The 11,137-nt window shown below is 32.4% G+C and overlaps 1 protein-coding gene across 2 annotated transcripts; it reads left to right on the top strand.

The window, feature by feature from the left end:
• The first annotated feature begins 8,516 nt into the window (after nt 1–8,516).
• LOC108337095 (FCS-Like Zinc finger 10) lies at nt 8,517–10,907 on the top strand. 2 transcript variants are annotated; one of them, XM_017573543.2, is made up of 3 exons: nt 8,517–8,660; nt 9,189–10,295; nt 10,390–10,907. In XM_017573543.2, the coding sequence occupies exons 2-3, from the start codon at nt 9,205–9,207 to the stop codon at nt 10,499–10,501; spliced, it is 1,203 nt and encodes a 400-aa protein (XP_017429032.1). In that variant the 5' UTR covers nt 8,517–8,660; nt 9,189–9,204; the 3' UTR covers nt 10,502–10,907. The 2 variants fall into 2 exon arrangements, with proteins under 2 accessions (XP_017429032.1, XP_052736779.1); XM_052880819.1 differs by lacking the exon at nt 8,517–8,660 and adding an exon at nt 8,694–8,776.
• The last annotated feature ends 230 nt before the right edge of the window (nt 10,908–11,137 follow it).

Genomic DNA, 11,137 nt, shown 5'->3' on the forward strand with positions numbered 1-11,137 from the left:
CCTACCATCATTACTAAAAGTACCCCCATCTTTTTCTCTTCGACTTTTGATGCCATGCTTGGAATGAAATGATTCTCTACAAAAGAAAACTCATTTAGATCATTATCAGCCAAGTGGAAATCTGTTAGGTCTATTGAGGAGAAGGTTCATCGGAGAGATATAATATCAATGAGATATGAGTTCAACCATATAAAAGATTGACATCACTCTCTACCCAAAATCTTAAGGTAATGAGTTAATGGGACTTTCATATTTATATAGTACTCTACTTTCTCATTTCTATCCAATGTGGGACTTAGACTCACATTTGGATTCTCAACAATATCATCAACGTAGATTGTTAATGATGTAAATAAGGCACCAAGAAATTTAATAAATAGTTTTCTTGTGTAGCTGAAGAGAGCAAGTGTGGAAGTTAGTTTCTCAAATAATTTCATACTTGGTTGCTTGAGTCAATATATCGATTTAAAATGTTTGTAGGTTTGATTCATATTAGAAATAATGATCCTTGTAGGAATTTAGATATAATTAACATCTTTGTTGAGTTCGGAGAAGACATTATCCATGTCAACTTAATGTAAATGTTAATTGGAGACAAGAATAAACATTTCGATGATAAAGAAAACTCCTTCACCATTGTTTTTTTCTTCAACTTTCAAATTTTTTATTGATTTCCACTTTGTCCTTCCTTATTATATATTAAATAAATGAATAAAATTGTCTTATTCTCCCTTTTTTTTTATCGAAACTGAAATCATTTTCCTTCATCCTCCCCGAAATTCAAATTATTCTTCCTTAATTGAAACTTTTGTTTTGTTTGACAATAAACATATACTGCTTTGGTGAAGATATTGAGACGCTTATAATCAATTGGATTACTGCTTAGATGCAGTAATCAAGTTGTTTTGTTAGTTAGAGTTAGTTAGGGTTTTAACTTTTCCCATTTTCACGAGAACCCTATATGTGTAAGGTTTCACTTTGTTCTTCAATGTAATAAAAACCATAATACACAATATACAACAGAAATAGAAAGATCCAAGATTTCTTACGTGATTACTGCAACCATTTATTCCTTTTTTATCTTCTTCCTATTGCGATAGAGAACTCTGTGAACCCTTCTCTTCTTTCGAAAGCCTCCTCCTTTTCTGAATACCTTTTCTAATATGGTATTAGAGCAGGTGTAACGCCTGTTTTGCTTCCGTTGTGCCAAAGATCCTTCAAGCAAAGTTCTTGACTCATTCTTGGCTTGTTCTTGGGCTAATGGACCACATGGATCAATCTACCAATCTTGTCAATCCTTTTTACCTACACCTTGGGGAAAATCCAAGTCTGACCCTTATATCTCAAGTTCTAAATGAGACAAATTACTCCTCCTGGAGCAGGAACATGAGAAGAGCTCTCTTTTCCCAAAAAAAAAAATCAAATTCATAGATGGATCAATAAAGAAGCCTCAAAGAAGTGATGTCGTGTTTGATGCTTGGGAAAGATGCAACATGATGGTCCTTTCTTGGATTATAAAGACACTTCCTGCACAAATTGCAGAAAGTGTGATATATGTTGAAGATGCTAAAGAATTATGAGATGAATTAAAAGAAAGATTCTCAAAGGGTGATTATTCAAGATTTTTGACTTGCTTCAATACATTCACTTAATTAAACAAGGAGAAAGAAATGTAAGTCAATTCTTTACAGATTTGAAAATTCTTTGGGAAGAATTAGAGTCCCTTAGACCTATACCATGTTCTACCTATGACATCCCTTGTAATTGTGATTTGTTCAAAATCTCTCTCAAATACAGAGAGATAGAGCATGTTATTTGTTTTCTAAAGGGGCTAAATGACACCTATAACACTATGAGGACTCAAATTCTTTTAATTGAGCTCCTTCCTAACATCAACCGTGTCTTCTCCCTCATCATGCAACAAGAGAGAAAGGAAAAGACAAGACACCAGGACTACCAACCAGAATGCTAAAATAAACTCAACCACTGGAAACCAGAATAGACTTGGAAGAACCAGGCACGCGGTGTTGGGTTGTGTGGGTAAGGAAGAGGGAGAGGGAGAAATCCCAACTATGGAAAACAATGTTCCTACTGCAACAAAATGAATCATGTGGATGAATATTATTCTAAGCATGGTTACCCACCATGGTACAAGAAGAGTGACAACAGTCAAGACAGAGGGGAACAAAGTGATTAGAATTCTACCAACATGTCTAAGGGTGACTTTGCCCCTAGGGATACAACACCCACTCAACAGATCAACACCAATGTTGTCTTTAACTCTTTTACCCTAAAACAAATGTAGAAATTGCTCAGAATGATAGAAAATGTTGATGATCCTTCACATAAGGTCAATCAAGTACAAAGAAACACAATAAAAGATAAACAAGGTACCTCTTCTTGGATTATAGACACTAAGGCAGCTAACCATGTGACCCATGAGAAAAAATACTTCGTCACCTTTTATAAAATTAAACCTATATCTGTCAAACTTCGAAACAACTCTACTATCACTGCTAAATATGCAAGAACTATTCATTTTTCTAAAGATTTTGTCATTTTTAATGTAGGGTTAAATATGTTTTTCGTCCCTTAAGTATCACGCGATTTTGGATTTAGTCCATACTCGAAACTTTGATTGCTTTTAATCCTCATAGTTTTGAAACTATTACTATTAGTCCTTAAAATTTAACGGCGTTAACTTTTGTTTGATGTGGCAAACGATGTGGCAAACGACGAGGCCACGTCTTATGCCAGCTTGCCTCTTCACTCTTTGCCACGTTGCTTGTGCTTGAGAACTTCGTTCATCTTCTCCGGCAAAGCAACCACGGTTTCGCTTATCGTGCACCATCACCCCAATCGCGCAACAGCCCAAGCCGCAAATCAAGCAAGCATCTCCATTCTTCACCTGCAAAGAATCCAAACAGCGGAGCCCTTTCTACTTCCTCGCGAGTCATCCATGGCATTCCCAGAATCACCTAAAACTCAGACAAATCAAAAAACGCGAGCAACCCCAATCGCAAATCGCACCGTGCCGGAAGACGCACACCGAGTTCGCTCCGACCAATCGAGAACCACAGCCAAGCGAAATCCCAAATCGCGAGTGTTGCGATGAACCCTAAATCGCCTAAGCCTCTCCGCCGTCGCACCTTCATCTCGCAAGCTCCCCTGCAGCGACGCCATCCTCCATCAATGCCACCTTCAAAGCGTAAAATCCTTGCAAGCCGCGACATCCTCCCTCGCATCATCACCGTCATCCAGATGCGCCATCACCTGCAAATCCAAAAACACAGTAGAAACTCCATTCGCCACCTACAAGAGAGTAACCCTTCCCTTCTCGCGTTCTTGGCTCATGACGGCGTAAGATAGAAGAGCAAAATCGTGGCGCAGGTGCAGGGGCAAGTTTCCCCAATCTGGAAAACCCTAATTTGGGGTGGAAGGGGGCTGACACGTGTCATATTCTTATTGGCCAGATAAAGAGAAAAGCAACATGGCAGAGAGTGAAGAGGGAAGCTGGCATAAGACGTGGCCTCGCCGTTTGCCACATCAAACAAAAGTTAACGCCGTTCAATTTTAAGGACTAATAGTAATAGTTTCAAAACTATGAGGACTAAAAGCAATCAAAGTTTCGAGTAGGGACTAAACCCAAAATCGTGTGATACTTAAGGGACGAAAAACATATTTAACCCTTTAATGTATTATATATTCCTAACTTTTTGTTTAATCTGATTTCTGTCCAAAGTCTGACTAAGGACTTAAATTGCACTCTAACATTTTCCTCTGAGATGTGCCAGATAAGGGACAACTCTACATTGAAGACAATTGGGTGTGCTAATATCTGTAAGGGTATCTTTATAGTCTTTTCCTATTTCTAATAAAGATTTCATTCACAAATCTATTTTCTCTTATGAATGTGTTGATGTAAATCTATGAAACTATAAATTAGGTGTTCCAGGACACAAGGTTGTAGAACAAATATGTAAAAATTTTCCTTATGTACAAATGACTTCTGATATTGTTTGTGATAGATATCATTATGCTAAACATCATAAATTGCCTTTTCCTAAAAGTACTTCTTTATTTACTGAATGCTTTGAAATTATCCATTGACATATGGGGTCCTATTTCTTTACTATAGTTGATGACTACAACAAACATACATGGGCTTTCTTAATGCACAATAAAAGCCAAACTAGAGATTTACTACAAAATTTTATTGTAAAGATTAAAAACCAGTTTAATAAGAAAATTAAGATTGTTAAATTTGACATAGACTTGAGTTTAACTATGTTATTCTGTATAATTCTCATGGCATCAATCATCAAAGAAGTTGTGTGGAAACTCCTCAACAGTGTGTTGTGGAGCGCAAGCATCAACACATACTAAACATAACTTGTAGCCTTATTTTTCAATCTAATGTTCCTAATGCTTATTGGTCTTATGTTGTGACTCCTGCAATATATTTCATAAATAGGGCACCTTCCCTTGTTCTAAATGGGAAAACCCACATGATGTAATGTACGACGCTCCTCCCACTTATCTCACTTTAAAAATCTTTAGGCGTTTATGCTTTGCTTATTATACTCTTGAGAACAACATAAGTAAACTTGACTCTAGAGCTAGGAAGAGAATCTTTCTCGATTATAAAGATGGTGTCAAGAGTTATATTATTCTTGACATCAATACTAGATATTATTCTTGACATCAATACTAGGGAACTCTTCATAAGTACACATGTTATATTCTATGAAAATGTTTTTTCCTATAAAGACCAGCAAAACAACAGAGAAACCAACAATAATGAAGAATACAAAATTGCCTTTTTTAATGACTTTTTATGCAGCTACAACTCTATGGATATTAAGAAACCAGTTGAAAGGGACGACAATGACCAAGGACATACTGAGTTGGTTGATACCTTGTCTCCATAAGGGGATATAGATGTACTTTGCTAGAGATTACACACATATATGAAAATCCTAAAACCTTCACCTTTGACAATAACTTCATTTCTCATAGTATCTTTTGGAATAAGCTATTAAAAGCATATGACACATTTCATCCAATTAAAAATTAATACAATTATTAAAATTCATTTCCCAATTAAAAATTAATACAAAGATGCAACACCACAACACTACCCAATTAAAAATTAAATGGAAAGGATTAACATTTGGTTAAAAGGTCAAATTGAGATGATGTTTTTGTTATCTACTTTTTAGAGGATGATAATATTCTTATTAACGTGTTTAGTGAAGGAGATAAAACTAATGATGATCATTTTTTAGTTTTGTTTTAATTTGAATAATTTATATTAGATGAATTAAGTTTAATGAAGTATTGAGAAAGTGATGAATTTTGTAAACGTAAGTTTGATTAAGTATTAATTTTATTTTCATGGAAGTGTGTTTAGTGATATATATTATAAAAGGTAAAATCTATAATGCGTGTTATGATCCCATGATTTATGAATATACAAACCCTTCATGATTTTAAGTATAATTTCAATTTTAATTACCAACCACCACTCTACAATTACTAAATTATTTACAACATTCAACTAATATTCAAGTACTTGATTACCTTCTTTATAAGTAACCACACCTCTCTCATGTACGTCTCCATCCAACTCTTCCAAAATCTTGAACTCCCCGATTAGTTTACAGATGCAGCTAATTCTAAGAACAACTACATATTATTTTATTATATTATTTATGTAATTTTAAATGCTTCTAAAATTAGAATTATGTTTTTATACTTTTATTCTAGTGTCAAATTTTTTTTATTTGTATTTTTCCTCATAAAGTATTTCTCTTTGAATATTTTGTACCATTTGATTAGATTTATTCTTATATTCTAGTTAGGAAAATCTAATCTATATTTACATTTATATTTTTTTCTAAAAACGTATTAATAACAATATCATCAAATATTCTATCCTCATAATGATACTTGGGGTCATCCTTAAGTATTCAAAAAGTTTGAATTTCACGTATAAAATCAATAAAATATAAAAAAAAGACAGTGATGGAAATTATTTAAATAATTAAAGAAGATTTTTAAAATAAAAATATGTCTCATTAATAAATATCTTTCATTATTGTTAGTTAGGAGTAATTTTAGAAGAATATATAAGTTTAAGACAAGCTCATCAATAAATTCTTTAAGAAAGACTATAGTAATTATTTCTGTACATTAATTAAAAGTATGTGAGGAGAATTTAATGCTTTTCCTTTTAACAGAAACATTGAAACCAGCAGATGAGTAAAGAAGTCGAAAAAAATAATGAAATTTGAAAAGTACTAAAGTAAGTGTTGAGAAACTTTTGTTGACTAATTGACGAACACGAAAGTAAAAAGAAAAAGAGAGATAAAACAAACCAAAGTGAGTCTCTGAAGTCTCAAAACACAAGCCACTCATTTAACAACACGTGCACAACTCACCCCCAAAAGCCAACATAAAAAACATAACTACATTAAACAAATCGTGGTCGGTTAACCGCAATGCTATGCCCTACCACGCAATAAAGATAAAACAAAGGTTATTCTTTCTTTCAACAAATTTATTCTTTATTTTTTTTTAAATTACTTATTTCACTTTATATATATATATATATATATATTTGTTTTTACTGAATTTGGCCGAAGTATTATAAAATAAAATATGAGACTTTCAATAGTTAAATGGTTGTTTTTGAACAAAAGAATTTCCAATTCTCATGGGAAACAAATGAAAAATCTATTTATAGAAGATTATTTAATGTTAAAATCAGTAAAGATATTTTATAATAATATATGAATAATGAGAAGATTTTATATCATATCAATTTGGATATCAATAATATTTTTACAAATATAACTAACTGAAAATATTTTAGAGATTTCTTGCAAAATTATAATATTTTAAACCTAATATCCAAAAATTTTATATTAATCAGGTGCAATATTATTTGTTTTAAATTCGTAGACAAAGAAAAAAAAAAGGAAAATAATTCAAAATATATGAGACCATCCAGTATTATTTTTCATTTATAGCTAGTTTTCATTGTTAAATGTAATAACTAAATGAGTAATTTTTTTTTACTTGGAAAAAAACAAAATACTTTCATTGTAGAAGAATCTTGATGTGTGAGTCGTTGATGTTGGTGATCCATTTTGGAACATACACGTGGGTGGTCTATGTTCCTTGTATGTGTGAGTACAAAATCATAAAAAGCTGGGTCACAGAAAACGACAACATAGACAGAACACCTTAAAGACACGAAAACAAAAGTTGAACCCTTGGTTATTCCTTGGTAAAGCAGTTAACTATGGTTAGGTAGCTTTGTTCCTTCAACGACTGGTTTCGTGTATAACTAAACATCTCAACCATATTAATAACTGTTATGATTGTAGTAATAATAAAGTAAATTTGTTTATAAATTTCAACTTTTTCTTAATCCTTTTCTGGAGGTGTAATAAAGTCATTGTTCATAGTTATATTTTTTTTTTCTTTTCCAAGTGTTAGATTATTTTTTAGTAAATACTCTCTTTTGTTCATTATATTTTATTATTTATCTACGTACTTATTTTCTATCTAATTATTAATTACATATACGTCCCTATTTTATTATAACAAATGAAAATTTCATAACTATATTTTTAAATGTAAATTATTATATTTTGTAATTGTTACATAAAACCTTGACATATCACTAAAAAAAGAAACATTTATGAATTAAATATCCAATTTAAACAAGAAATATTCATCTTCAAAACTAGAGGTATTTTAACATTTTTATTTATTGCCTTTATATATATATATATATATATATCATAATTTTCTCATAATTAATTGTTTTTTTGTTCAACTATATAATTTCTAATCACTTATGTATTTTAAGATACCCTTTTTTTGGTTTTAACTATAAATCAAATTTCAATAATTTTAAAAATTAATAATACTTGAAAATAATATTATATAACAGTTTAATTTATTCATTTCAAATAAAAATAATTAACACATTTAAAAATTAGTTTTATATACTATATATATTTATAGAATTATGTATTTTGCCAGAATATTCTTTAATATATATATTTACTTATTTTATATTATTATTACATTCAACCGATTTTCAAGTAAAGCGTTTCAATAGAAAAGGAGATGTTTTTACTACTATTCATTTTTAAAATAATATATAGTCGAAATAGTTAAAAGATAAATTTATTTTACTAAATAAGTTATATTATATAGTAGTAGTAGTATTTTGTCAATCAATTGCTAATGGCAATTTATTAATTATTCAATCAATTAATTAAGTGGAACTTCCAATGTAAGTTACAGAAAATGGATTGGCATCTAAAAATGGGATGGGAAAGTAGTATTAAACTTGGTGCCCAATTAAGAACATAGAGTAGTACTTTTTGCTTTTTTTTGTATCTTAAATGTAAGAAGGGTGTGCTTTTGGGGTTACGTGGCACCAAAATGGTTAAACATTTGTCACAATCGAAGTGAAAGTAGCAATTTTGTGTGTGACACGGCACACAAAGTAACGCGCAAAGAGAGAGAAAGAGTGTGTGATAGTACAGATATACACAGTACTGTCTTCTGCACTTGAACTTCTTCTCTCTGCACCATTATCTCCCTGAAGGTTCTAGACCATAAGAGAGAAAACTCAGGTGCCTTTCTTCTTCCATTGCTCATTTCTTCCTTCTCTTTACTATTTTTAATGTTTTAATTTTCTGGGTTCTTCATCAGTTGATCCCTCTTCTTATTGTTGTTCTTGGTTGCACTGGTTTGTTTGTTTTGCTTGAGGTTTAATGTTTGTCGTACCATGTGGGGTTCTTCTGTGTTTAATGTTTTAATGGTTTTTACTTTTTTTTTTCTATCTCTCTCTTTCTGAGATGAATGCCAATAAGAAGGGTTTGGAGTCTCCCTAAAAAGTTTCCTTCTTTTGTATTTTCACCTTTTGCATTTGGGACTGAAGCATTGAAGTGAATGTTATTTTTATTTTCTGTGATTGCTAAACTTTGCCTTTGGGTTTCATCTATCAGACATGCAATCAAATTATAAATGTTTTCTAGTATGAAAATGGGTGTTAGGTTATATAGGTTAAAATCAAACTATCTCTGATTGTTGTGTGTTGATTTTTTTTTTTTCCAATCTGTGTTCTGCTATTTATGTGAACAAATCTGTATTGTTTTCAGTTGGTGTTTTGAGATAATGCTGAGGAAGAGAAACGGGTCAATCCTGAAAGATCAACACAAAGCTGGCAAGATGGTAATTTCTGAAGCCAATTTTGAGTCATATTCTCAGTCTCATGCTTTGGGGAGCAATGTCAAAAGCAACTCAATTTTCAATGCCCCTCTTCTGTTTGTGGGAATGGGTCCTAAAGGCTTGTTGGATTCTGATTCAGTTAAGAGCCCCACTTCCCCACTAGATGTTTCATTCTTTTCAAATTTAAGTAATCCCTTCAGAACCCTAAGTTCATTGTCCAATGAGGGGCAACAAAGGAGCTGGGACTGTGCCAAAGTAGGTCTAAGTATTATAGATTCTTTGGAAGAATGTTCCAAGTTTTCTAGAAAAATTCTCCAAGCATCGGAGAGCAAGAAGACTGGTCTGAGTCCCCAAATGTTTACTAAAGCCCCAAATTGTAAACCCTATATGGATATGGATTATGCTCAGGCATCTAAGTCTTTACCCAAAGATTTTTGCAAGATCCATTGTACTCAAAATGGTTATATTTTCCCAAAGGGTGAGTCCACTGTTCTTTTTGAGATTGGAGAGACCCCACCACAACATGAGTCCTTTGAGAACACTGTGTCTGTTTCATTGGACTCTTGCAGTCCTATTAGGAATCTGTCTGGTTTAACTGGTCCCAACTTTGATTCTGACCCTGAGAATCTTGCTTTGAAACACAAGTGCTCTCCTCCTCATTTTATTGGAGGAAGCCATGATAACACACAAGTTTTGCTACCTGCTGACTTAAATTCAAACCCTGTGGCTGCAGTATCTTCTAAGGAATTTATTAAGTCTCTATCGGCCAGTGAGATTGAACTCTCTGAGGATTACACCTGTGTCATATCTCATGGTCCTAATCCTAAAACAACACATATTTTCTGCGACTGCATTTTGGAAACTCATGCAACTGATGTTGGAAAACATAACAAGAATGGAGAGGATGGAAAGGGATCATCTCTTTTCAGTGTTAACAGCATGCATATTCCAAACTATTTTCCATTTGAAGACTTCTTAAGTTTCTGTCACCATTGTAACAAGAAGTTGGAAGAGGGAAAAGACATTTACATCTATAGGTAGATTAACACTATTGCAACTCTTGTGTTTTGAATTGAAGTTCTTCTGATGGACAGAATGACTTTAATATTGACTTCCTTTGATATCGTGCAGAGGTGAAAAAGCATTTTGCAGTTTGAGCTGCCGGGAAGTAGAGATCATGCTTGATGAGGAGCTAGAAAAATCTGATTCATCACCTGAAAATTCTCCAGAAGTGAGAATTTGAGGATGAACTTTTTTGAAACAAACATCCCAACAGCTACATAGAGGCTTTCCCATGAGTCCAATGCACTCAATCATCTGTTCTAAAAGAGCTGTTTCTGTTTGCATCAATTGCCAGCCATGGATGATTGTTTTGTACATCATTGTGATTGCTATTAGTTTTTCATCTTGATGGTCTTGGTGGATCAAGCCTCTCCACAACTACTAGATTTGGTTTTCATTTATAACTACATAGATATATGGTATGACATTATATGATAGTTTTGTAGCATAATTTTCCATACAAAAAAAAAAATCAAGGAAATAAGCCCATTTTTCTTGGCTTAATCCTTGTTGAAGTTGTTGAGATATATGTATTATGTAAAAGATCAGTGTATGACAGTCCAAATAAGTTTTTGAACTTGAAGACTACAACTATTGTAGCTCATATGAAACTACTTTCTTTGTTTTGGATTGATAATCATAAAATTATTGATTTGGTCTTTTATGCTGTCTTTACTGATTCTGACAGAAGCAACATCTTTAATGTACCAGTCTTGACCATGATTTCATTTAAATGAGTTGTAACTTGTAAGCATGGGATCCTCTAGTCAATAATACTGTTTCTTGTCCTGGGATTTTGAATATTTTATACTTGATA

Source organism: Vigna angularis, chromosome 7, assembly GCF_016808095.1.
Source record: "Vigna angularis cultivar LongXiaoDou No.4 chromosome 7, ASM1680809v1, whole genome shotgun sequence".
NCBI lineage: Eukaryota > Viridiplantae > Streptophyta > Magnoliopsida > Fabales > Fabaceae > Vigna > Vigna angularis.

Bases quoted from the DNA above. Each gene is read 5' to 3' on its own strand.
- LOC108337095 (XM_017573543.2), top strand. From the start codon at position 9,205: ATGCTGAGGAAGAGAAACGGGTCAATCCTGAAAGATCAACACAAAGCT. The intron at 10,296-10,389 runs GTAGATTAACAC...GATATCGTGCAG, and splicing joins AAAGACATTTACATCTATAG to AGGTGAAAAAGCATTTTGCA.